At 53.9% G+C, this 26,813-nt stretch overlaps 1 protein-coding gene across 1 annotated transcript in view; it reads left to right on the top strand.

Annotated features, from left to right (window-relative positions):
• The window catches only part of SNED1 (sushi, nidogen and EGF like domains 1), a gene marked incomplete at its 5' end in the record, with an annotated part of 90,923 nt that overhangs the window by 63,591 nt on the left and 519 nt on the right, over window positions 1-26,813 (top strand). Inside the window, 12 exons of the mRNA XM_082658233.1 lie at window positions 519-632; window positions 1,003-1,299; window positions 2,791-2,974; window positions 4,794-4,906; window positions 5,770-6,051; window positions 7,199-7,343; window positions 7,419-7,501; window positions 7,726-7,827; window positions 16,082-16,198; window positions 16,847-16,937; window positions 24,203-24,283; window positions 25,167-25,204. Coding sequence (XP_082514359.1) covers window positions 519-632; window positions 1,003-1,299; window positions 2,791-2,974; window positions 4,794-4,906; window positions 5,770-6,051; window positions 7,199-7,343; window positions 7,419-7,501; window positions 7,726-7,827; window positions 16,082-16,198; window positions 16,847-16,937; window positions 24,203-24,283; window positions 25,167-25,203 — 1,646 coding nt within the window. The 3' untranslated portion in view covers window position 25,204. The remainder of the gene's footprint in view (window positions 1-518; window positions 633-1,002; window positions 1,300-2,790; window positions 2,975-4,793; window positions 4,907-5,769; window positions 6,052-7,198; window positions 7,344-7,418; window positions 7,502-7,725; window positions 7,828-16,081; window positions 16,199-16,846; window positions 16,938-24,202; window positions 24,284-25,166; window positions 25,205-26,813) is intronic.

The following is a 26,813-nucleotide window of genomic DNA, read 5'->3' as shown; positions in this document are numbered from 1 at the left end:
TGGGCTGTTCGAGTGTCCCCAGCCCCTAAGCTGGGCGTGGCTGGCTCCACTCAGACCTACTATAGTGTGGATGGGCTTCTGGGCTCCAGCGCCGCAGTGCGGACCGCCTGTGGCCAGAGAGCCCCACTGCACAGGCCTGGGGCGGCGGAGGGCACTGCAGGCTCTGGCCTGTGAGCTTGGGGCCGCACCCGCACCCCAACCCCAGTGCTCTCAGCTGCCTGCTGCCCCCGGGAGTGGTCGCCCCAAGTCACCTTGGCTCGGGCCGGGGCAGCATGGCCTGGTTCCGAGTCAGAGCCCTTCCCTGCCTGGCCTCTCCACGGGGCCCCGGCAAGCCCTGCCCTCCCCCTACGAGAGTGCCCGCACCCCCCGTATCCACCTCCCCAGAGTGCGGCCGTGATACCACCCACCTCCACCCCGCAACTGCATCAGCGCAGGAACGGCCCTGGGTCAGGACCAAGGCCCAGCTGGAGGGGGGCCTGGCGACGTGCGCGCACTCACGGCTGCCTCCCCCCTCGCAGTGAGCGACCCCTGCTTCTCCAGCCCCTGTGGGGGCCGCGGCTACTGCTTGGCCAGCAACGGGTCCCACAGCTGCACCTGTAAAGCGGGCTACACGGGCAAGGACTGTGCCAAAGGTGAGGCGGCCAGGGTGCCGACGTCGGGGGCGGACTCCCCTCCTCCCCAGGGCTGCAGACACCCCGTGGGACGGGCCAAAGGGCCAAACGGCCCCCAGGGCCGAGTGTCCAGGCGGCTGCTCTCCCAGGCTCTGCCCGGGAAGCCGGGAGGAGCAAACAGGCCGACGGGCGGCATCAGCACAGTCACGCGTGCGCGCACACGGGAGACCCTCCAGGAGCCCAAGGCGGGCTCCCACCAGCCGTGGCCCACCTGCGCCCCGGGGTAGCCAGGCCCGAGAGCTAATGGGCCAGACACCTGCCTGGGGGCCGGGGCTTCCACGGCCGACAGCTGACCACCCCCCTTCCCTTGTTCTTGACTGAAACCCTGAAGAGCTCTTCCCACCAACGGCCCTCAAGGTGGAGCGAGTGGAGGAGAGCGGGGTCTCCATCTCCTGGCGCCCACCCGAAGGCCCAGCTGCCCGGCAGATGCTCGACGGCTACGCGGTCACCTACGCCTCTTCCGACGGCTCCTACCGCCGCACGGACTTCGTGGACCGGGGCCGCTCCTCGCACCAGCTCCGGGCCCTGGCGGCCGGCAGGGCTTACAACATCTCCGTCTTCTCGGTCAAGCGCAATGCCAACAACAAGAATGACATCAGCAGGCCCGTGGTGCTTCTCACCCGCACACGTGAGTGTCTGCAGACCTGCCTGCCCCCCCGAGGGCCCCACGGGCCGCACGCCGCGGAGCCGGCTGGGGGCCAGCCAGCCGATCCCCGACACTGGCGCCAGCGCTGCCAGGCAGGGCAGAGAGGGAACCTTCTCACAGAGGAGAGGAACAGCTGCGGGACAGAGACGGCGATGGGGGTGAGGGAGCGAGACTGGGGAAGTGCAGCAGGGCCCCTGAGAAGGTCCTGGGCTGATTTGCCAGCCCACACTGGGGCGGGTCCGAGGGGAGGCGGCCAGGTACCCCGGGGGTGAGGATGGAGCCTCCTTGCTGCAGGTCAAGAGAAGGGGCCAAAGGGGCCGCAGGGAGGGCCCTCTGGGGGAGCTGCCCTGAATGGAAGTTGTGTGTAAGGGCGTCCAGAGGCTTGGGGCCCCAGCTGGCTTGTCTGCTCCTGGGATCAACAGGGGAGGGGGGAGAATCCCAGAACACACCCATGATGGTGGGATGGTGGGCGCTGGCCCAGGGGGTCAAGAGACTGGGGAAGGGGCGGCTGGAGGCTGGAGGGTGGAGCGAGAACTGGGAAGTGATGTGACTACTGGGTGTGTCGAGAGCCCCGTGGGGTGGCTGACGGGCTCCGAGTGAGGCCCAGGGCAGGTGGACACAGGCAGGCGGCTGGGTGCGGACCCTCGGAGGACAGGCGGGGGAGCACCTTCTCAGGTGCCCCAGGAGGAGGGAGGCAGGCATCCTGGCAGCAGCTGCTGGCCCGAGCAGACGCTGACACCGAGGACATTGAGGGCCAGTGCAGGCGAGACGAGGACTCAGGACAGCACGTCCTGGGGGAGGCCAGCGAGCGGTGCCGAGGACACACCGGGCCAGCAGGGCGGGCCGGGCACGTGGCCGAGGAGCGAGCCCTCAGGGGCCTGGGGGAGGAGTAGGCCACCCTCAGCCTGGCTTCAGGAAGAAGTGCTTTTGCGCTGCTCGAGGTGGGGTCTGCCGGGGAAAGGCCTCTGGAAGGAAGACAGGGTGGGAGGGGTACCGCTGCGCGCAGAATGGGGCGCTGTACCCCGGGAGCTTCGGGCGCCCCTCTCCGCTCCCTTGGCTGGGGTTCGGCCCCCTCCCTGAGGTCGCCAAGGACCCTTCCTGGCTTCTCCCCGTCAGGCCCCTGGACCATCCAGACAGTGCAGGTAGTCGCTGTCGGTGCCACTGAGACAGCCAGCCAGAGGGTCAGGAAGGGCCCACCTCGCCCCTGGCGGTCTGAAGGGGCCAAGAGCGCCCAGAGCAGTGTCCACAGCAGCCCCTCTGGAGCCCCCCCAAGGCAGGGGCCTGGGGCGTGTCCACCCACCCCGACTCCGCACTGGGCTGGGGGACGTGTTCAGCCCAGGCTGGATGGCTCACCGTGAGCCCACCTCTCCGCGACCCCCTCCCAGTGCCCTTCCCGAGCCTCCTCTCTTGTCCCGGCCCCGCCCTACCCAGGGGTGAGGAGGTGCCACACGGCTGTGCCCCCATTGTCCCCAGGACCCCGCCCCGTCGAGGGCCTTGAGGTCACCAACGTGACCGCCAGCACCATCTCGGTGCGATGGGCTCTGCACAGGATCCGCCACGCCACCGTCAGCAGCGTCCGCGTGTCCATCCGCCACCCCAAGGCCCAGGAGGACGAGTCCACCGACGTGGACAAGGGTGTGGACAAGTTCACATTCAGGTGAGAGCGCGGCGGCCTTGCCCCACCCCGGCTCCCAGCCTCGCTCTTGCCGCCACCCTGTGCTCCCCACCTGCCCAGCCCCTGGGGGAGCAGGGGCGCTTGGTCGGTCCTGGGTCTCACTCCTGCCTCGCCTCCTCATGGGGCCACCAGACAGGTGTTTCAAAGTGCCCCCAAAAGCAGAGACACTCTAAAAATCTGAGGACAGACCTCCTGCACGGAGGCCAGTGAGACACTGGCTACCCAGAGGCCAGCCCAGAGTTCTTCCAGCCTGAGTCACGCAGACAGACGCCTCTGAGAGGGAGAAACCGTGGCACCCCTGGGTCGCCTGACATTTTTATCTTGTTCAGTAATATCTTCGAACCTTAAACTAGGCATATAAACTTCTTAGGCTTAATTATTACAAATTACATACAAACAAAACTACAAAAATAAAATTCAAATGAACATCAGTCATTCAGAATGGCCGGTGACTGAAATAAACCCCTTAGCAACCCTGCAGGGAAGCCTCAGACCCCACGGCCTAGGCGCCCCGGCTCAGGGACCCCTGTGGGCTGCTCGTCAACCAGAGAGGTTTCCAGCCCCTGGCCAGGAGGGCAGGCAGTGCTGGAGGGCAAGGGTGAGGAAGAGTGCTGGCAGCCTCCCAGGCAGGGGTCCCCAGGCTGGGGAGTAAAGTCGGCTCCACTCCAGGACACGCCCACCAAATTCCTGCGCAGCAGTCTGGGCGGGCTCAGCGGGAACAGCCCTGCAGCGTCCAGCCCAGAGCAGCCACAGGCCACGGCCAGGGGGCGGGGCTCTGGAAGGTGAGGCCAGGCCAGGCGGGGCGCTCTGTCCGCCACATCCTCTGAACCACCCACATTTTGGTACGTTTCTGGTTTGCAGACTTCTCACAACCACTTTTTCTGTGCACGTCTGTCCTTTCCGTCTAAGCAGACGGCTGTCAGTGCTGGAGACGACACTCCACTTTCTTTGTCTTTTAAGTATTGCTGTGACTCTCCTTGATTCACATCCTGCCCACTTCCCAAGAGTGGCAGGACAGAAACACAAATGGAGCCCAAGGTGGGCATTTTGTGGCTACGTCAGGGTCCCCAAGACCACGCCCACGTTCACTAGGGGGCCCCCAGGACTCAGCAGAGGCCGTGCTCACAGCTGGATTCAGGACAGAGAAAGGATACAAAGAATATCAGTAAAAGGAAGGGGCTCAGGGACAAGTCGGGGACCAGGCGTGAGCTTCCAGAGCCCCCTCCCCTCACATGACACGCTTAGCTCCGCACCACCAGCCGTGACGAGACCGTGAGGTGCTGTCTCCCCGGGGAGCCCGTCGGAGAGACAGCGCCTGGGGCTTTTCCTGGGAGTGGTCGCGGGCACCTGTGCCTGGTGAAGGTTCCAGACTCCCAGGAGGAAGCGGCACTCCGCAGGAGCCTCACTGGGCACAAACGTCTAGGGGCAGCGAGGCCGTCTGCTCCACGAGGGGGCTGGGGACCCTCCCGGCGCGCCCAGCCCAGGGCCAGCCTCGCGGGCGGGCGGGGGCCTGTTAACCCTTTTCCTCCAATTGCCCTATTCCGGCCTCTCCTGTCTTAACACCAGCCACCCCGGCAGGCCTGTGACCTTCCCAGCCACTCCAATACTAGACAGACAGACCGGGGAGTAGCTTCCTGCCCCCGGAGCACTCAGGTCTCAGGCCACAAATCTGGCCTTCGTGGAGGCTGCCTGGCCACCAGCACTGGCACGACCCCTGGCCCCTGTCACACCCGCGCGGACGAGCCTCAGTCTGGCAGCACAGCCGTCCCGTTCCTCTCTCCCTGGCCTCCCCTCCCCACAGGGCCCTGCTTCCAGGAAGGAGATACACCATCTGGGTGACTGCCCTCAGCGGGCCTGGGGGGCAGGAGCACCCCACCGAGAGCCTGGCCTCGGCGCCGCTGCACGTGTGGACCCGTAAGTAGGATGGCGAGGGCTCGGCTCGCACGGGGGCTTCTGGAAGGTCTCGCCTCCCCCCGAGCCCTCAGTCCTCTCCAAAGTGGCCGCAGCACCAGAAACCTGGCCCTGGCCACGTGTAGCAGGCGTGCCCAGAGGCGCCCGGGATGGCGGCTGCAGGGGGCTGGGTGGCCCTCCCGCGGGGGACGACCTTCCTAGGCAGCCCTCCGTGTGGCTTCTCGCACGCTGCCGGGCTGCTGCGGGACCAGGGTCACCAAGCAGGGCAGGAGGGACAAGCGGCAAGTTGCCCGAGTGAGCGCCACGCTGCCACGGGGAGGACGCCCGGCCCTCACTGCCCCTCCCTTCCCAACACGTGGGCTGTCCGGGCACAGGGGGCACAGTGGACAGGGGTGGGGAAAGGGGCAGGGGCTTGGTGAGCAGGGCCTCGCCCGGTGGTGCAGGTGGACAGCACAGGCTCAAGTCCTTGCTCTGACCCTCAGTGCTGGGGCCCTGGCCCACCCTCTGCCTGTCTAGCCCCCTCCCCTATCTACATCCCAGGAGAAGGCGTGCATGGCCAGCCTCGAGGGATGGAAAGTGTCACCGGGAGGGCCCCCTGATGGACTGACCAGGCAGGGGGCCTCACCGGGGGCCAGCGGGTGGCATTCTGGGGGTGCCCCTTGGGGCAGGAGGGGGAGCTGCTGCAGGCCCTGGGCAGCTGCGAACGCCCCTCCACACCACCCTTTAGGACCACGAAGTGGTCTGTAACCACCCAAGCTGGCTTCAAATGAAGCTTCAGCAATCTGTGTCAGATCTTTAAACCGTGTCCTGGGCAGAAGACCCCGTCAACCCCCTTCACTTCCCTCCCATGCTCCGTGCTCGCCCAGGGCCTCTGCCGCCAGCCAACCTGACCGCCGCCCGAGTCACGGCCACCTCCGCCCACGTAGTCTGGGATGCCCCCACTCCGGGCACCTCACTGGAGGCCTACGTCATCAACGTGACCACTAGCCAGAGCAGCAAGAGCCGCTACGTCCCCAACGGGAGGCTGGTGTCCTACACAGTGCGGGACCTGAGGCCTGGACGGCGGTACCAGCTGTCAGTGACGGCCGTGCAGAGCGCCGGGGGCAACCAGCTGCACAGCGAGCCCGCTCACCTGTACATCATCACCTGTAAGTGCGGCACCTTGTCCGGGAGGCAGTCCTCCTGCTCTGGCCCAGGCCACACTGTCCCAGGGACAGACAGGCAGCCGAGAACAGGGCTGTGCTGACACAGAATTGCATGCATGGAAGTTGGGGGAGGAGTTCCTGGGCAGCTGGTGCTGGGTCACTGAGCTGACAGTTCAGAAGACTAAGCATCTTACTCCTCACCTTGTGCCGTCCGCCCGAGTGGACCCCAGATGGCTGAGCGGTAAATACAGGGCGTCACCCTGAAAACAAGCGCCGAGAGTGGGCAGTGGCAGTGTGGAGGCGGCCCTGGGTGGCAGCCTGGCAGCCAGGCCTGAGCCGTGAGGAGCTGCTGGACCGCAGCATGGGAAGGAGGGGCAGGACAGCCTCAGCAAGGGGTGGGCTGGGAGAGGCAAGAAGGAAGGGCAGAGTGGGCGGACGGAGGGTGGGGGCAGCTGAGGAACGCGGAGGCTCAAGGCCACGGTGAGGACACGGGTGTGCTCCCAGGAGCACAGGAGGCCCGCTGGGTCCCGCGGGGGTCCTGCGCGACCCCGCTTACACGTCACAGCTCACAAGAGGACGGCCGGTCTGGATGGTGCTGCGGGGAGGTGGGCGGCGGCCCGGGCTCCCTCCTCTCCCAACCCACCGACCTGCCCTCAGGGCATGGGGCACACTTGCCCTGTGACATTCAGACCCAGCTCAGCCCCAGGCGCGCCCGCCAGGCAGACAGGGCAGGTCGGGGCCCCTCTGTGAGCCGGTGGGGGGCGGGGGGTCTCGCAGGTGAGGCGGGTACCCAGCCCTGGGGGTGGGGGCTGCGGAAGGCCACGGTTAGGTGACAAGGACCCACGGAGGAGCCATGCCCTCTCTCTCGGGGTGTGCAGGGCGTGGGCCTCAGATGAGGTGAGTCTGGACGGGGTCCGAGGCCCGGCCCCACCTGCAGGCGGAGAGCCTGGGCCAGGGTGGGGGGCGGGGACCGGCACCTGGACCACTCCCAGGCCGCATCCGCAGCTCCCCATCGGGCGGGGAGCGGGGCTCGGGGTGGGATGGGGGTACGCGCCCCTTCGGCTCTCACCTCGGAGCAGCGGGGCAGGACGCGGGCACAGGGAGCCCCAGACCAGCCCATGCGGCCACCCCGTCCTCTACCCGCCCGCAGCCGCGAGGGACGGCGCCGACAGACGCTGGCACCGGGAAGGACTCCCCCCGCGGGCGCTCAGAACCCGACCGGCCCCCGCGCGCCTGCCGGAGCTGCGTCTGCTCAACGACCCCGGCGCCCCCGCACCGCCGACCCAGGCCCCCAGGTGCCCGCCTCAGCCGCCGCCCCTGAGAGCCCGGGCCCAGAACCCACCTGCTGACCCGCGCTGACTCTCCCACAGGTTCTCGGAGCTTGTGGACGGCAGAGGACGAGTGAGCGCCAGCTTCCGCAGCTCGCCTGGCAGAAGGGTCACCGTGAGATCACGTGAGTGCCAGGCCTCCCAGTGGGATGAGGGTCGAGGTCCCTGAAACCTGGGCTTCAAGACCACCTCCAGTGCCCCGCACCGTCCCCAGCGGGGGACCCCGATGGGGTCGGAGGCCCTGGGCTCCAGGGAGAGAAGCCGCTCAAGAAGGCGGCCCAGGGACAGTCCTGGGCGCGAGGGAGCAGGCTTCATGGTCAGCGCGCTGTGGCATCCTGATCTCTCCTAGAACCCACGGCTCTGGTGCAGCTGGAGAACGCGGAGGAGGTCCCCGAGCAGGTCAGCCTGGCCCTCCAGCTCCCCGGACGCAGTGGTGACAAGGGCGTGGAAAGTAAGTCAGCAGGAGTAGATTTCAGGGCTGACCACCCTCAGGGGCCTGAAGGACCCCAGTGAGGAGGGCTGGGGCACGGGGCCTGCCCGAGGGGCAGCCGAGTGCCCCGCTCTGGAAAGGGGGGACCAAACCACACCACGCAGGCAGACCAGAACAGGCCTGGGGGCTGCAGCCACCCAGACATTCAGGGTCCTCCCTGGAGAGACTGGCCCACCGCTGCACCCTGCAGACGGCCCCTCCTCTCCCTCTGCGAGCAGCAGAGCCCTCCCTGCCTCTCCCAGAGATGTACAGGGAGCAGGATGGCAGCAATGAGTGGAGGGGCAGCCGCTGGGCGGCTCCAGCTGGAGGACCGCCTAGGAGGCTGCCGCTACCCAGGCTCGGCAAGCAGGGCCTGAACTGTCTGCCGGTGAGGGCCACAGCTGGGCAGCTCCAAGAAGCCACCTTCCTTCCTCAAACTCAGACCCTTGCTCTATCTTTCCTCCCGTTCTAACCCTCGGGGCCTTGTCCCTCTGGGGACAGTTCTAGGAGCCAGTGGCCCTTTCTCCTGAGCTACACCACAGGCTCAGACTGGGCTCACCCATCAGCCAGTCCCCAGAGAAGGCAGAGTACTCGGTAAAGGGAGAGTCAAGCGCCCAGGATGGGGCCTCACCTGCAGGCCCCCAGCGCACCCAAGGACACCTGGATACATCCAGGCACCTGCACCACAGGGTGTGTTTGCCAGCGGTGGCTCCACGGCCCCACACAGCCCAGCACCCCTCACTGTACGAGGCCTTGGTGAGCACCGGGGGGGCGCAGTTTGTGGGTCGGACGCGGTCAGAGAACGAAGCCACCGGCTAAGGTGCGGTCAGAGTGAAGACACTCGTGTTGCTGGCGTTTTGTAAGTGAAAAAACAAACATTTTATCTGATGGTGTGCGTTATGTCAGCCCTTTTAAATATCAGATGTTTCATTTCACAAAACTCAGAAATTAGAGGGATGTGAGTGACCTCTCCTGGGTCCCTTCTTAAGGAGAGATTCGAGGTGGCACCAGGCTGGCCCCGGATGTCACTGCCATCTGCAGCGTTTGCTAACGTGAGGGACGAAGCCTTGAGAGAGCGTGCGATGATTTTAGGTGATAACAGGACGAAACATCTCTAATGGCCCCCAGGTGCACAGAATTAGTCACGGTCTTTGGCTCCTGTCACATTCTCACCATCAGGCCAGGCTGGCCCCCTTTTACTTAGTGAGTCTGGTTGGTTAGCTTTTGCTAAACTAACAGCCTTCCGACCGGGAACCCACCCATGAACCAGAACACAGCAGTAGCCTGTGTCTTGCTGTTGTCCTCCCAGTGAACCACGAGCTTGAGTTCGTGCCGCCATCCCTCTGCTCCATCAGAGGCTGGATGGTAGGAGTGAGTTCACCGCCCGCATGGGTGTCCGACAGCCACAGGCTTTCCTCACCGGGCAGCATCTGTCTGTGTGCTGCCCCCAGACCCGCGTTTGCGCCCAGCATCCTGTGCTCGTTCACCCTCACTGTCCAGCATCTAGTCCGTCAGTGAACTCGCTCCGAGGGCACGTGGGCCGTGTCTGCCGTTGTCGGCAGTGCTGCTCTGTGCTCCTGTACACATCTCCCGGCACGTGTGCAGGCTCGGGATGTGTGAATGCCCCAGTGACAAGAGACTGCGAGTTGTCTTCCAAGTGGGGTATCAGTCTGGGTCCTTCCAGCAGCAGTCAAGAGGTGCAGTGAGTTGGCCCCCAGTCTCTCCAGAATCTGAGCTTGTCAGGTTTCGCCGTCCTGCCAGCAGGACGGGTGTGGAGAGCACTGTAATGATCTGTGTCCCTCGAGAACTGGCGTGGTCAGCGCCTCGTCGTGGCCCCTCCTCCGTGCCGCTGCCTGGCTTCCTCAGGCCGAGCCTGACCGCTTCAGAGGCTGCCTCTTTGGCAAGGCTCGCAGTCCCACGGGGCCAGTCCTCTCGCTGCCCGTCAGTGTCCTGGCTGTTCTTGACTTTGTATTTCTGTAAACGTTTACAATCAGCTTGCCAAGGTCCACAAAGTACTTGTTGGAACTTTACATGGCCAAACTTCTGAGGCCCTATATGCCTGAAAATACACTTATTAGCCCTCACATTTGAAGGACAATTTAGCTAGGTATAAAATTCGAGGTTCAAAGTTCCTCTCCCATTCAGTTCTTCAAACATCTGTCCACTGTCATCAACTGTGCTGTCACTGGGTGTCAATCTTGTTCTTGTTTCCTTCTAGAATAATCTGCTCCTTCTCTCTGATGGTTCTTAGACTTTTCTTTCTAGGGAAAGAAAAGTCTAAGGGAAGGACGATCCCCAGAAAGCCCCAGGCACCCCCCCAAGCACACAGTTAATGCTCCTGATTTGGCATTTGCTCACCAAGCAACTCTCCAGGTCAGGGCCGCTCCTTCAAGCACCCAGGAGATGCTCCTGGAGGATTCCCAAGATTCCTGCCATCCTGGGAACTTGGAGTGAATGCAGAAGCTGGTCAAATTCTTCCTGTTTCTCCCAATTTCTCACCCCAGGAGGGCTTTTGGACTCTGCTGGCTTTATCCCCTTGACACCCATATAAGTGGGGGCAGAACTTAAACCTCTCTACCCTGTAATTTATCCTTCATATAGGAGGAGCCCATTGCCCCCGCCCCAGGGTGCAGCCCCATCCTTGTCCCCCACCTTCGTTCAAAACAGCCTTCTCTTTGTTTTTATTTACTCGTGAGTGTGTTTGTGTGTGTGTGTGTGTCTGTCTGTCTGTCTGTCACGATAAACTCAGGATTCAGTGGAGACTTTGTAAAATGAGGCTACAGAGAGTGGTGCCCCAGTAAAACCCCCACTGCTTCATATAACTGTAGGCTTCGGGTCCCAGCTGCCCGAGCATGGCACAAATGTCAGTCACAGTCTCTGCAGGCTGGTGTCCCAAGTACAGAGAGTATGGATTGCTGACATGGGCTCACAGGTTCTAAACACCCCTGCACACTTCCATGTTCTGTAAGGTTACCATAAAATGTCTCTGGACAATTGTTATGTACAGTGTCTAAAATCCATATGGAATTGGAAGGGACCCGGAATAGCAAAAAACATCCTAAAAAAGTAGGAAGACTCACATACCCGTTTGTCAAAACTTAGTACAAAGCAATGGGAATCAAGTCAGTGCCAGATACTGGCACGAGGATAGACGTATAAATCAGTGGAATAGAATTAAGAGTCCAGAAATAAACCTATACATCTGTGGTCAACTGATTTCAACAGGGGTGCCAAGACCATTCAGTGGAGGAAAGAAGAGTCTTTTCAGCAAACGGTGCTGGCACAGCTGGATATCCACATACAAAAGAATGAAGTTGGACCCCCTACCTCACACCATACACAAAATTAATTAAAAATGGATCAAAGACCTAAATGTAAGAGCTAAAACTATAAAATTCTTAGAAGAAAACACGGGTAAATCTGTATTACCTTGGATTTGACAAAGGATTTTTTTTAAATATTTATTTATTTACTTATTTTTGGCTGCATCAGGTCGTAGTTGTGGCATGCAGGATCTTTCGTTGTGGCACACAGGCTTCTCTCTAGTTGTGCACGCAGGCTCGAGAGGCCGTGGGCTCAGTAGTTGTGGCGCGCGGGCTTAACTGCCCCACAGCATGTGAGATCTTAGTGCCCCAACCAGGGATTGAACCCGCGTCCCCTGGAAGGCAGATTCTTAACCACTGGACCACCAAGGAAGTCCCAAAGGATTTTTAGATATGGCACCAAAAGCAAGAGCAACAAAAGAAAAAAAAGGTTAAGTTGGTCTTCATCAAAATTTAAAACTTTCTGTGCTTCAAAAGACATCATCAAGGAAGTGAAAAGACAACACATAAAATGGGAGAAAATATTTGCAAATCATATATTTGAAAAGGAATCTGAATCTAAAATATATAAAGAACTCTTAAAGCTGAATAAGAGGAAGACAAATAACCCAATTAAGAAATAAGCAGGGCTTCCCTGGTGGCACAGTGGTTGGGAGTCCGCCTGCCGATGCAGGGGACACGGGTTCGTGCCCCGGTCCGGGGAGATCCCACATGCCGTGGAGCGGCTGGGCCCGTGAGCCATGGCCGCTGAGCCTGCGCGTCCAGAGCCTGTGCTCCGCAACGGGAGAGGCCACAGCAGTGAGAGGCCTGCGTACCGCAAAAAAAAAAAAAAAAAGAAAGAAGCAAAGGATCTGAATAGACATTTCTCCAAGGAAGATACACAAATGGCAACAAGCCCATGAGAAGATGTTTGGTATCACTAGTCATCAGGGAAATGCTAATCAAAACCACAGTGAGATGCCTCTTCACATACACCAGCATGGCTAGAATGAAAAAGTCAGGATACCCACAAGCACTGATGAGGATGTGAAGAAACTGGAACCCTCCAACACTGCTGGTGGGAATGTAGAGTCGTGCAGCTGCTTCAGTTCCTCAAAGAATTAAACATGGAGTTACCATGTGACCCAGCAATTCCACTCCTAGCTACACACCCAAGAGAAATGAAAACGTATGTCCACACCAGGACTTACACAGATGGCCACTGCAGCACTATTCACAATTGCCGAAAGGTGGAAACAGCTGATGAATGGATGAACAAATGTGTTATATTCAAAATTATTGGACCATGAAAAGGAATAAAGTACTGATAAATGCCACAACATAGATGAACCTTGAAAACATTATGCTAAGTGAGAGAAGCCAGTCATAAAGAACACATAATCTGATTCCATTCATGTGAAAGTCCAGAATAGGGAAACCTAGAGTGAGAGAAAGTAGATCAATGGTTGCTTCGGACTGGGGGTGGGGGGTGGAGGTATATGGGGTGAGAGCTAAAGGTACTGGGTTTCTTTCTGAGGTGATAAGAACATTCTAAAATTGACCATGGGGATGGAGGCACATATCTGGATATGCTAAAAATCTATACACTTCAAATGGCTGAATCGTATATAAAGTATATCTCAAAGCTGTTTCCAAAATGTACTGTGCAGAACAGTGTTTTGGTGTCTCTTTTGTGTAGGAAAGTGGGGAAGGGAAATATGAATGTACATACCCATTTTCTTATATTTAAAAATAAATAAAACTAATAAAAATGATTAACTCTATAATTAAGCAGAGAACAAGAATGAAGAAATAAAGGGAATGGAGAGGGAAGATAGGTATCTCTAAATGTACCTTTATAGATGTGACTTTAGAAATAAGAAAATGTTTTTTTAAATGACACCAAAAAAGAAAGCAATGCCTAAAATTTGAAAACAAACTGAAATAAACGTATTAACCATGCTGATGGCATAACCACACAGGAAAAAAAGGATCACTTCAAGTGATTTTTAAAACAGCATCCTAGGGACTTCCCTGGTGGTCCAGTGGGTAAGACTCCACGCTCCCAATGCAGGGGGCCCAGGTTCGATCCCTGGTTGGGGAATTAGATCCCGCATGCATGCCGCAGCTAAGAAGTCTGCATGCCGAAGCTAAGAAGTCTGCATGCCGCAACTAAGAAGTCCACGTGCAGCAACTAAAGATCCCACGTGCCGCAACTAAGACCTGGCGCAGCCAAAATAAATAAATAAAACAGCATTCTGACTATTAACATCTAGTGGGATATAATCTAAGGATTAAAAGAATTGCCAAGAAATTTTAAGCTGTACTCAGTGATCTTAATGTCATTTCCAAACTATTACATGTACATTGTGGGATAAAGAAAATAATTATGTTAATGCCACAAAGATTTTCAGCATGAAGTGATACAATATAAAAATCAAAGAAGTAAAACCCCTGATTTTATTTAATTCTGTTCATTTGAACTGGAAATATTGGAATGAACTCATAATTTGTTCATTTTTATTTTTTAAATCTAATTTCCTAGTTCTGTCTCCTGAAAAGACCTGGAGCACTGACACCACAGTAACAGTGAGCCCCTTGATCAGCCAGACTGTGGACTCTAGATACCATTCTCCACTAAAAGGAACCAGGGGGGGAGTTCCCTGGTGGTCCAGTGGTTAGGACTCTATGCTCCCAATGCAGGGGGCCCGGGTTCGATCTCTGTTCAGGGAACTAGATCCCACATGCCACAACTAAAAAAAGATCCTGCATGCCACAACTAAAGATACTGCACACAGCAATGAAGATCCCGCATGCCGCAACTAAGACCCAGAGCAGCCAAATAAATAAATAAATATTTTTTTAATAAATAAATATATAGACTGCGGTCTTCAGAGAAATGGCTGATTCCAAGGCTGAAGCAGAACATGGACAAAATAAGCCCAGGACATGGGAATTCCCTGGGAGTCCAGTGGTTAGAACTCCGCCCTTTCACTGCCAAAGGCCCGGGTTCAACCCCTGGTTGGGGAACTAAGATTCCACAAGCTGCATGGTACAGCCTAAAAAAAAAAATCCTAGGACATACTTGTAAAAAAGCAAGCAGGCTTTCAAAAACAACTAGGATTGTGTCTAAAGGGCACAGGAGCCAACCTGAAGGGGCTCCCACTGGCCAAAGATGGGATAATTTGAGCATGAAGAAAGCTAATGACAGCAACAGACTGAAACCCATCAAATATATACAAGTCCACAAGGTCATAACAATGGTAAGAAAGAAAGAACAACATATTGGTCAACTTTAGAGCTTGCTGGGGGACCAACTCACTCTGCAAGTATACAAATAAAGGAAAAGAATGGAGCACTTACCTGGCCTTGCCTGTATGGACTGTATTTTAGGGTGACCAAGGGGTGGCTGAAGGAAAGCAGGTCTTCAGAGGGTACTCCCTAGCTAGTGGAGGCAGAGAAGTGACAGATCACATGAGACATGACCCTAGTAGAGATCAGGGATCTGTATGACTTCTCAAGCCGTCAGGTGCAGAGCCTAAGAGAACTTTACTCTGGATTAAGCAGGCTGCCAACACTGAACCAGTGATCGATCCTCCCATGATGAAAACCAAATGCGGAGACATCATGTCTCCTGGTGTAGCCAAAGGGCACACAGCCACCTGTTGTGAAGCCAAAGCAAAGCCAAGCCCATGTGAACCTGAATCCTATTAAGCCCCTTTCTCTTACTACCAGTTAACGGGAAACGTGGGGAGGGGGCAAGTTAATGCCGTAAGTCAGACCCAGAGGATGGGAATTCCACGGAACAAATGACCTCATTTCTTCAATAAATACAGAGGGGAAGAAGGTTAAATTTATAGATTAAAAGAGACTTGAGATACATCAAACTAAGGCAATGTGAATCTTTATGAATCTGAATTAGATGGGACCAACTGTAAGTAACATTTTTAAAGATGATCAGGGAAATGTGAACACGGACTGCGGTTTCTTGTGATATTAAGGAACTACTGTTAATTTTGTAATAATAGTATTGTGCTTAAGTCTTTATGTATTAGATACTTGCTGACATATTTACAGGTGAAATGGTTTCTGTGAACTGCTTTGAAATTCTCCAACTAGAGAAAGAAAGGCAGATGGTAAGCGGGAAATAGATTAAACAAGATTGGCAAAATGTTAAACAACCTCCCCCCAAGAGGCGGCTGCCGAGAAGGGGGGGTAAGGGGGAAGGGCTGGATTAGATGTGGAGGGGTTACTCGAAGTGGTGGCGTATGCACGATTCTTATTCTTTTGTGTTTCTTAGTTTGTTAAGAGTTAAAAATGAAAACAGCTATCTTGCAAAGCTTTAGAAAAGAAAAAAAAAAAGACAGTGGACTCTAAGGGGGGAGGGACAGGTCTGCCCCTCCCAGGCAGCACCACTGACCAACCTGCCTCTAGCTCCCAGAGTGCGGAAGGCAGACAGCGGCCCAAGGGGCACAGACGCCAGCACAGAGTGCTGCACAGAGGCTGCCTAGGGCTGGGACTTGGGGACACACAGCTGGCTCGGGGACAGGCACTGGAGGATGAGGAGGGCTCTCAAGGGTTGGCCTCTGTGTTCCGAGTAGAAGAAACCCTGTGCGGCGGGGCAAAGTCAGCAGAAACGTGGGGCAGGGGGCACAGGCCAGGGCAGAGCGGGGAGTCTCTCCCAAAGACGACCAGAGTGCAGCCACGATCTAAGCTGTGAGCCGAGGCGCCTCTGCCTTGTGACGGCTCAGCACCGAGAGCCCTCCCTCTCTCCCTCGAGGTGATGGGGTCAGGGCTGAGCACACTGAGGCCAGTCTTCTCACCTCTGCTCTCTGACCACCCCTAGGGCCCACTGGTCTTGGGGACGGCAACCTGGGAATGCTATCAGGCCTTCCTGTGGGGCCCTGAGACTAACTGCTCGTGGCTGTTCACAGATGCCCCTGGGAATTGCTCAGACAACCCCTGTCAGAACGGAGGCACCTGTGTGCCTGGTGAGGATGCCCACAGCTGTGACTGCACCCCGGGGTTCAAAGGCAGACACTGTGAGCTTGGTAAGTTTGGGGCCGCTCCCCTTGCCTGCTGGGGTCACTGGGGCTGGGGCCTGGCCTCTAGATGCTTATGACGGCAGGCTCTGACGGGACCGCTGGCCCCAGGGTGGGTTTGCCACAAGGACCTCCAGCCATGAGATGCCAGGACAGGGGCCTGGCTATGGTGCCCCAGACCTCCAAGCGTCCAGGTAGGGAGGCTGGCAGGCAGTGAGCCGCCAGGCCTCCCACTGCCCCAAAGTGCCAGGGTGAAAGGGGCTGCCCAGATAACTGGGGGTCTGGGACAATCACAGGGACACAGCGAGAGGAGGGAGGAGGGGCTCTTCTCGCCTGGGGACCAAACGAGGCAGTGCGGGGGAAAAAGGCCACGGGCCTGCCTCAGACTTCCGGGCTGAGGACAGAAGCTCCCACGCCAGCCACACAGCCCTGAGGCCTGCCAGACCCAGAGACTCCGACCAGCCCTGAGGGAAGCCAGCCTGCAGGCTCCCAGGACCCCAACTCAGAGGAGTACCCACAGCCGCTGAGCAGCCCCGGGGACAGGCCCCCAGGCCAGGAAGTGGCAGGGGCAGAACCCCAGACCTACAGTGGCTGCAGGAAGAGGGCAACCGTGGCCTTGAGCTCCTTGTAAGCGACGGCCCTTTTCCTCTGTGCCAGCAGCCTGTAGAAAGGTGCCCCAGCCCTGCACACGGCTGTTCTCGGAGACAAAGTCCTTTCCGGTCTGGGAAGGAGGCGTCTGTCACCACGTGTAAGTCCCTCTCCTCCGCCTTCACCATGTCTGTATCGTGTTCCCGACCCTGAAATGCTTCCACCCTGTCCTCACAGGCCCCTGAGGTCTAGTAGTCACAGCACGGAAAGGGCTTGCTTTGACCACCCACCCCCTCCATGCGACAAATTAGGAAACTGAAGCTAAAGGGCTGAAAACCTTGCCTAAGGCTGTGCAGCTGGGAGCAGAGCCACATGAGGTCTAGAAGCGGAATCCCCTGCTCCTGCCCTCGGGCCTTGCTTCCCCACGCCCTGGAGTGGCATCAGCCTCCCTTCCCTGGATGGCAGGGCATGCGGAGACTCCAGGAAGCGCCACTCCTCAGCGCAGGAGACCTCGAGTCGTGGTTCTGCCGTGAGTTCCTGACACGGCCCTGGGCAAGGCACTCATGCCTCAGTTTCCCCATCTGTAAGACGGGCTGAGGAGGGAGTCTGCCGAGCCCACCTCTTCGGACCTTTCTTGCTAACACTCTGACTCCGTGGGTCATACTTACAACCTGCTTTGTCCACCATACGGACGATCACCTCCCGTGTGCCAGGCGTGGTTCGGAACACTCGGCACACATCAGCGAGCCGAACGGGCCAAAGTCTTGCCCTGGGAGTCCTGACGTTCTAGCTGAGGGAGACACAGTACACAAGAAGCACGAGTTTGTCCTGCAGTGTTTTAAATGGTGGCAAGCGCTAAAGGAGGATGGAAGAAAGGAATACGCAGGGCCAGGAGAGCCAGGCCCGGGGGGCAGGAGGGGGTGGCAGCAGCATTCGGCAGGGTGTCAGGGGAAGCCTCATGGAGAAGGTGACATGACCAGACATGGGCGGGCGGAGATATCTGAGGGAAGAATGGCCCAGTCAGAGTGTACCTGTTGCCAAGGCCCTGAAAGCAGGAGCCTGCCTGCCCGTCTAAGGAGCAGCAAGGCCAGCAGGGCTGGAGCCGAGTGAGCGAGGGGGCGTGGAGGGTGGGCCTTGGAGACCCTTGGAAGGACCTGCATGTGTCCTCTGTGAAGTGAGGAGCTACTGAAGGACACTGAGCTGAAGTGACACCTGACGTGTTTAAAGATCACTGGGATGGGATGTAGGAAGGCAAGACAGAAGGCTTGACATGAGCCTGGACATGAAGCCAGCGTGACACGCAGCAGGGATACACCAGAGGCACTGAGCTGCACTGGGACTTGGGAACCCAGGTTTACAGGCCCCTGAATTTGGACTTTGTGGAATGGCACCCCGGAGCCCCTGCACCTGCGTCTTCCGACTGTGTTAGTTACACCAGTGCCTGGGGCGACCACCAAGTACCTGACCGGGAGAGCCCTGCACTTGCCCATAGCTTTCCACCCAGTGCTTTCAACCTATTGTATCTGAAAGGGACTTCCTTGTATTTAGCATTTGCGAGGGGCTTGCCATGCAGCCAGTCTGACATCTCTGGTTTTTACTGGAGTGTTTAGACCGTTTACATGTTAACAAAATGACTGAAGTGACTGGGTTGAAATCTAACATACTGTTTTCTATCTGTCCCACCTTATCTTTGTCACTTTCTCTTTCTCTGCCTACTTCCGGATTATTTTTTAGGATTCTGTTTTACCTGTACTGTTGGCTCACTGATATACTTCTTTGGTTTATTTTCTTTAGTGGCTGCTCTGGGATTTAAAATATGCGTCTTCAACTGATCACAATATACCTTGAATTACAACACAACTTCAGTATCATAGAAGACACGCAACAGCAAGCTTCTACTTCCCCTGTCACTGCCGGACGTTTTACTTCCACATATGCCATGAACCACACAGTGTGTTACTTTTGCTCTCAACAATCATCTTTTTTAAAAATGTTGAGAGTATAAAGTCTTTTGTAGTGACTTACACGTCTACCGTTTCCAGCGCTCTGCATGCCTTCGTGCAGGTCTAAGATTCCATCTGGTACCATTTACCTTTGGCCTAAAGAGCTCACTGGAACATTTCCTATAGGGCAGGTCTGCTGGTGGTGAATTCTCTTAGCTTCTGTTTGTCTGAAAAGGCTTTTATTTCACCTTCATTTTCAAAAGACACATTTGCTGAACAGAAGTTTTGGTTGATAATTGTGTTTTTTTCAAATTTCAGCACTTCAAAGAGGTCATTCCTTTGTCTTCTGGCTTGCAGTTTCAGATGGGAAAACTTCAGTCACCCTTATTCTTGTTCCTCTATATGTAACGCGGTCCCCATCACCTGTGGCTTGCTTTTACGTTTTCTCTTTATGACTGTTTTTTTGGGAAATTTAATGATGATGTGCTTTGGTAGGTTATGTACATGTGTTTTTACTCTCTGGAGTTAAGCTTCACCTCTGTGGTTTTAGCTTTCATCAAATTTGGAAAATTTTAGCCATTACTTCTTCAAACACTTTTTCTATGCATCCATTTCTCTCCTTCTTCTGGGACTCCAATTAAGCATGTATTAGACTGATATTGTCCCACAGGTCACTGAGGCTCTTTTCCTTTTTTTCACTCCTTTTTCTCTTTACTTTGTTTTGGATAGATTCTACTGCCATGCCTTCAATTTCACTGATCTTTTCTTCTGCAGTGTCTAACCTACCATTAATCCCATTCAGCAAAATTTTCATTTCAGATATTGTGATTTTTTGTTTGTTTTGTTTTGCTTTGGCTGTGTTGGGTCTTTGTTGTTGCACACAAGCTATCTCTAGTTGCGGCGAGCAGGGCTACTCTTTGTTGCAGTGCACAGGCTTCTCACTGCGGTGGCTTCTCTTGTCACGGAGCATGGGCTCTAGGTGTGCAGGCTTCAGTAGTTGTGGCTCGTGGGCTCTAGAGCGCAGGCTCAGTAGTTGTGGCACATGGGCTTAGCTACTCCACAGCATGTGGGATCTTCCCAGACCAGGTATTGAACCTGTGTCCCCTGCATTGGCAGGCGGATTCTTAACCACGTGCCACCAGGGAAGTCCCAGATATTGTGTTTTATCATCTCCAGAAGTTCCATCTAGTTCTTTCTTTGAGGCTCCACTTCTCTCATTATGTTTATATTTTCCTTTACATCACTGAACGTGTACAGCAAATTTATAACAGATGTCTGCTATTTCAGTCATTGCTCTCATTTCTGGGTGTTTTTCTATTCAATTTTTTTTCCTGTTGATGGGTCACATTTTCTTGACTCTTTGTATGACTGATACTCTTGTAATTTTTTTGTTGGGATGTTAGACATTATAAACTTTATGGTACAGACTGTTGGAATTTTTTTTGGCATTCTTTTCAAGAATGTTTTTATTTTTGTTTTTAATTTTTTTATTGAAGTAAAGTTGATTTACAAAACTGCATTAGTTTCACGTGCACAGCATAGTGGTTCAGTTTTCTGGGTTTTTTGGTTTGGTTTTTTGTTTTGCAGATTATATTCCACTACAGGTTATTACAAGATATTGGGTATAATTTCCTGCACTATACAGTAAATCCCTGTTGCTTAACTATTTTATGTATAGTAGTTTGTATCTGTTAATCCCATACTCCTAATTTATCCCTCCCCCTGCCACCTCTCCCCTTTGGTAACCGTAAGTTTTCTGTGTCTGTGAGTCTGTTTCTATTTGGTATATAGATCCATTTGTATTATTTTTTACATTCCACATATAAATGATATCATATAGTATTTGTCTTTCTCTCACACTTCACTAAGGATAATATTCCCTAGGTCCATCCATGTTGCTGCAAATGGGAATATTTCATTCTTTTTTATGGCTGAGTAATATTCCATTGTATATATGTACCACAACCTCTTAAGCAAATCGTCTGTCGATGGGCACTTGGGTTGTTTCCAAGTCTTGGCTATTATAAATAGTGCTGCTATGAACATTGGGGTGCATGTATCTTTTTGAATTATGTTTTCCTTTTTTCTGGATATATACCCAGGAGTGGGATCGCATGGTAACTCTATTTTTAGTATTTTAAGGAACCTCCATACTGTTCTCCAAAGTGGCTGCACCAATTTACATTCCCACCAAGTGTATGAAGGTTCCCTTTTTTCCAAACCCTCTCCAGCATTTATTATTTGTAGACGTTTTGATGATAGCAATTCTGATTGGTGTGAGGTGATACCTCATTGTGGTTCTGATTTGCATTTCTCTAATAATTAGTGATGTTGAGCATGTTTTCACGTGCCTGTTAGCCATCCGTATGTCCTCTTTGGGAAAATGTTTATTTATGTCTTCTGCCCATTTTTAGATTGGGTTGTCTTTTTGTTGTTGAGTTGTATGAGCTGTTTTTATGTTTTGGAAATTAAGCCCTTGTTGGTCACATTGTTTGCAAATATTTTCTCCCATTCCGTAGGTTGTCTTTTTGTATTGTTGATAAGTTTCCTTTGCTGTGCAAAAGGTTTTAAGTTTGACTAGGTCCCATTTGTTTATTTTTGCTTTTATTTCTTTTGCCTTGGGAGACTGATCTAAGAAAATACTGCTACAGGGGCTTCCCTGGTGGCGCAGTGGTTGAGGGTCCGCCTGCCGATGCAGGGGACGCGGGTTCGTGCCCCGGTCCGGGAAGATCCCACATGCCGCGGAGCGGCTGGGCCCGTGAGCCATGGCCGCTGAGCCTGCACGTCTGGAGCCTGTGCTCCGCAATGGGAGAGGCCACAACAGCGAGAGGCCCGCGTACAGCAAAAAAAAAAGAAAAAAGAAAATACTGCTACAATTTATGTGAAAGATCATTTTGCCTATGTCCTCTTCTAGGGGTTTTATGGTGTCACATCTTACGTTTACGTCTTTAGACCTTTCTGAGTTTATTTTTGTATGTGGTGTGAGGGAATGTTCTAATTTCACCGATTTACATGTAACTGTCCGGCTTTCCCAACACCACTTGTTAAAGAGACTGTCTTTTCGCCATTGTATATTCTTGCCTCCTTTTTCATAGACTAACTGACCATAGGTGTGTGGGTTTATTTCTGGGCTCTCTGTTCTGTTCCATTGATCTGTATGTCTGTTTTTCTGACATACAGAAACTACACTGTTTCGATTACCATAGTTTTGTAGTACAGTTTGAAGTCTGGAAGGGTTATACCTCCAGCTTTGTTCATTTTTCTCAGGATTGCTTGGCAATCTGTGGTCTTTTGTGGTTCCATATAAACTTCAGGACTATTTGCTCTAGTTCTGTGACAAATGTCATAGCTGTGTTGATAGGGATTGCATTGAATCTGTAGATTGCTTTGGGTAGTATGGCCATTTTAATAATACTAATTCTTCCGATCCAAGAGCACGGGATATCTTTCCATGTCTTTGAATCATCTTCAGTTCCCTTAATCAATGTTTTAGTTTTCAGCATATAGGTATTTCACCTCCTTGGTTAAGTTTATTCCTAGGGCTTTCTAAAAACGTGACTTTAAGCAGGATTTTTTTTTTTTTACTTTCTGATGTTTCATTATTAGTGTAGAGAAGTGCAACAGACTTCTGTATATTAATCTTGCATCCTGCTACCTTGCTGTATGTATTTACCAGTTCTGACAGTTTGTGTGTGGCGACTTCAGTGCTCTCTAGTGTCAGGCCATCTGCAAATAGTGACAGTTTTACCTCCTCCCCTCCGGTTGAGATACCTTTTACTGCTTCTTCTCATCTGACTGCTGTGCCTAGGATTTCCAGTACTACGTTGAATAGAAGTGGTGAGAGTGGGCATCCTTGTCCTGTTCCTTTGTTTGACTTTTGGCTTTTGGTTTTTTGCAAGGCAGTTTAGATGGATCCTTTTGAGGCCTGTTTTAGGGTGGCGTTAGCATAGCCTTTATTCTGGGGTTAATTATGCCCCACTTTTAAGGCAGGGCCTTTCTGGGGTTTCTATTGCTCTGGAACAGCCTATTAACCAAGATCTCCCCACTCTGGCTCTGGGAACTGTCCAGCTCCTCAGTAGTTCCTTGCTGCCCGTCTTTGCTCACCCGATGCACACACAGCTTAATCTTCAAGGGGCCCGCCCCTCCAGATCTCTGGAGCTCTTCCTCTGCACAGCTCCCTCCTCTCCGTGCTCTGACCCTCTGCCTCCCCAACTCCAATCTCTGTTTCGCCCACTCAGTGTAGCCACTGCTTGGATTCTCCCTAACCCACAACACAGTCCGAAAAGTGCCTGCAGGCCGAATTCCAGGACCATCCCAGAGCTCAGCTTGCTCCCCTTCTCTCTGGGTTACTGTTTTGCACTGTCTTTTTTCTAACATCTGAAAAGACTTACTTCCTGGATCTTGACCAGTTGTTCACATGTGGAAGTTAATTCCAGATCCTCTTACTGCCTGATGGCTGGCAATGGAAGTCTTAGCTAAGGCTTTAGACCCTAAGGACTCTCCTAGACTAAGCTCATGAGTTTTACCCATTGAACTCCCTGCATCTCTTTCAAACAGCTCCGATGTTTAAAAAGCTTTACCAAGAGTCAAACACTTTCTCATTCGTTATTCTCTACAAACATGTGACAGAGGCAGTATAAGCAATTCCCATCTCATACGAAACAGAGGCTTCAGTTCCAGAGACGTGCTCAGAGTACACTAGTTAGTAAGTGGGAGGCAGGGCTGGGAGCGAGGTCTCCTGTTCCACACCGCCCGTGTCTAATGCCTGCATCTCCAAGGCTTCTCAAACTTCTCCATCAACTGCCCGTAAGAGTGCAGTCACATTGTCTCAAGGCTTCGGAGCCAAGTAGCCTGTCTCAAGCAAGACATGTCTTTGAAATAGCACATTTTTAAAAAAATGTTTATTTTTTGGCTGCATTGGGTCTTAGTTGGGGCACTCGGGATCTTTCGTTGTGGCGCGCAGGCTCTTCATTGCAGTGCATAGGCTTTTTTCCAGTTGTGCATGGGCTGGCACGCGGGCTCGCCAGCTGTGGCATGTGGGCTCCAGAATGCATGGGCTCTGTAGTTGCAGAGCGCGGGCTCAGCTGCCCTGCAGCATGTGGGATCTTAGTTCCCCGACCAGGGATCGAACCGGAGTCCCCTGCGTTGCAAGACGAATTCTTAACCACTGAACCACCAGGGAAGTCCCAGCACACTTTATCTCTTACTGTATATCACTTTGTCAACACTCATCATAATGTACACTTAAAATGAGTGTATCTTATTTTACATAAATCATACCTTGATAAAGTCATTTTTTTCAATTACATGATTTTTATGTTGGACATTTTAATACATCCACAGGAGGTAAAGTTTTATCAGGAGAATAATAGCCCTCCCTCAGACACCTGTACAGCTACCTGTAGGTTTGTGTAGCCTAGGTGAAGGGGTTGGGCAACATTCTGCTCAGTTTCCGGCTTCACTGAGCTTTCCTGTGATGCAGGTATAAAAGAGTCTACAAAGTGCATCCAGACACCTGTTTCAAAGAGAGCTGTGAGAGCACGCGTGCCAGGACCCCAGACAGGTGCGTCCCAGGGAGGAGGCCCGTGCTGTGCCCTGCAGGCGGCCACAGGTGGCCCTGGTGACTGGGGCTGTGGGATGCCACAGGCCATGGCTGAGCCAGGTTGCCAAGATGTGCAGCCCGGCTATGCTAAGGAACTGTGTGCCCACATGTGTACACGTGAGCGCACACAGATGGGTACAGCTGGGCATGGTGGATGCTGGTAGGGGTCACAGAGTGGGTGCTGGGGAGGTTACATGGTGGGTGCTGGGAAGGTCACAGGGCAGGTGCTGGAGGGAGGTTGAGTGGTGGTGCTGGGGGGGGGGGTCACTCTGGTTATGCACGTTCACACAGTATCTGGCACTAGTATTGGGAAGTGTTACTGACAGGTCCAATTATATAAATACAGTAAATCTCTATTTACTTTTTATTCACTCTCACCCAGGTTCTTTCCCCAAAGGGCTCAAGGTAGTCACAGATTATTATATAATGCACTGCCTGAGTACAGACAGCAGAGTCCAAAGCTCAGTCACATTCTCCATAGACCAGTCACCACATGCACCAGGTCTTGCGTTTCTGAGTCAAGGAAAAACCCACCCTGCCTTACCTAAGCGCATCACCTGTCTCCCATCACCCATCCTCCACACGCCCTCTCACTCTCCATGACTCACACCCAGCCAGGCAGCCTTCCTCATCACTCCACAACTCCCACCCCAAGCCAGGTGGACACACACAGACTCAAACGTTCATCCCTGTGTCAGTGTCTCACTACCACACTCCCCAAACTGGAACACATGTGACCTACAGACAAGACAGGATCACAGCAGGCAGCCTGGGCCGAGGAAGCTGCAGAGTTACAGGGACACAGGTTTCTTTTTAATAAACCGCATTTCTCTAATTATTTCAGGAAACAAAGTAACAGTCCTACACTGAAGAAATCTTAAGGTACGTTCCCACAGCCAGCAGAGCTGCTGGGAAGTCTGAGGGACATCACCCCAGCACGCGGCCCTCAGGAGGGCTGCTGTCTCCTTGTGGAGCCCTGAGAAGAAAGCCCAGTGTGTGCTCTGTGTCATAAACTCAGACCAGAAGGTTTCAGAACTTCCTAAGGGGGGTAAAATGGGTGAGAAAAATAATACTTACGGAAGGCCTCCCAAGAGACATAAACTTGGTCTGATACATCGAGTCCCACTCTATCTCAACGGGCAGAGAAACCCCTTCCCCAGTCATCAGCAATGGCAATGGAGGGGGCGGGTGAGCTCTTAGAGGGAGGTGGGACTGACAGGGGCTGCTGGGAGGGCAGGCGAGGGGGTACAGTGGGAGGGGCCTGGGATGCCAGAAGGCAGAGGAATTCTAGGAGTGCTTTCCAGACCCTAAATGGCAGTCCACTGAGAAAGGGCGTGCGGCCTTGATCACATAACTCTGGGTAAGTCCTGAGACCCCCTCACTGGGAGAGTGCCAACGAACACAGGCCTCCTGAGCATTCAGAAACCCTGAAACGGAAGAAGCTTTCTAGCGCTATTCCTGCTTAATCCAGCATTTCCCAACCTCTGTGGCAGGTCAGCCCATGTGACTCCCACCCCCTCACACGCACGCTCTGTGGAAACCTTCACGATAATTTGCAAGATACTAGGCTAAGCCACAGCCCGACACAATTTCTTATCAACGTGACGCACTGGGAATGAAAGAGGTATTCTGGCTGACCCAGGACAGCTCACCACTCGAGCTCCATAAAGGAGCCTAGAAGCCCATCTTCCTGGTGGTGTAGGAGAGGAGTGAGACTCCTGGGTACCAAGCAGCTTCACAAACAGGCTACATTTTTTTATATGGCTGAGGAGATGAAGAAGAAATGTTACTCAGAGACCTTTATAAACAACCAGAAGCAAAAGAGCTTCGCAGGTATAGGCTGACACTAAAGCAGAATGTTCACCAACCAAGCAGGGAAAGCAGAGGCTGGGACCCACAGGCTGGGCAGCGGCACGTGAGCGAGAACGTGTGACCTCAGGCGTTCAGTTCCCATCAAAAGTCTCTGCGTTCAGGTCCCACCTACTCAAAGGCATCACTTCCCCCCCCCCCGCCGCCACCACATACCCAAAACATGCACTCCAAGGCTTGCAAGCAATTCACCACCCACAGATATAACTGGGGTGTGAAACATTTATATTGCAATAAGTCATCTGAAAGATTTTTATATATATATATATATATATATATTTTTTTTTTTTTTTTTGCGGTACGCGGGCCTCTCACCACTCTTGCCTCTCCCGTTGCGGAGCACAGGCTCTGGACGCACAGGCTCAGTGGCCATGGCTCGTGGGCCCAGCCGCTCCGCGGCATGTGGGATCCTCCCGGACCAGGGCACGATCCCGTGTCCCCTGCATCGGCAGGCGGACTCTCAACCACTGCGCCGCCAGGGAAGCCCAATATATGTATTTTTAAACTCATTCAATGAATCCATTTCTATAAAAACACATCAGAAACCCTCAACTGTTAAATTATCAAATACTGGCTTTTAGGATACCCATTCTTCAGACAATGGAGAAAACACAAATAAGCA

This window comes from Grampus griseus (genome assembly GCF_964374135.1).
Source record: "Grampus griseus genome assembly, chromosome: 7".
Classification (NCBI taxonomy): Eukaryota; Metazoa; Chordata; class Mammalia; order Artiodactyla; family Delphinidae; genus Grampus; species Grampus griseus.
Note: the sequence above shows the minus strand (reverse complement) of the source record. Positions and strands in the feature narration are given on the sequence as shown.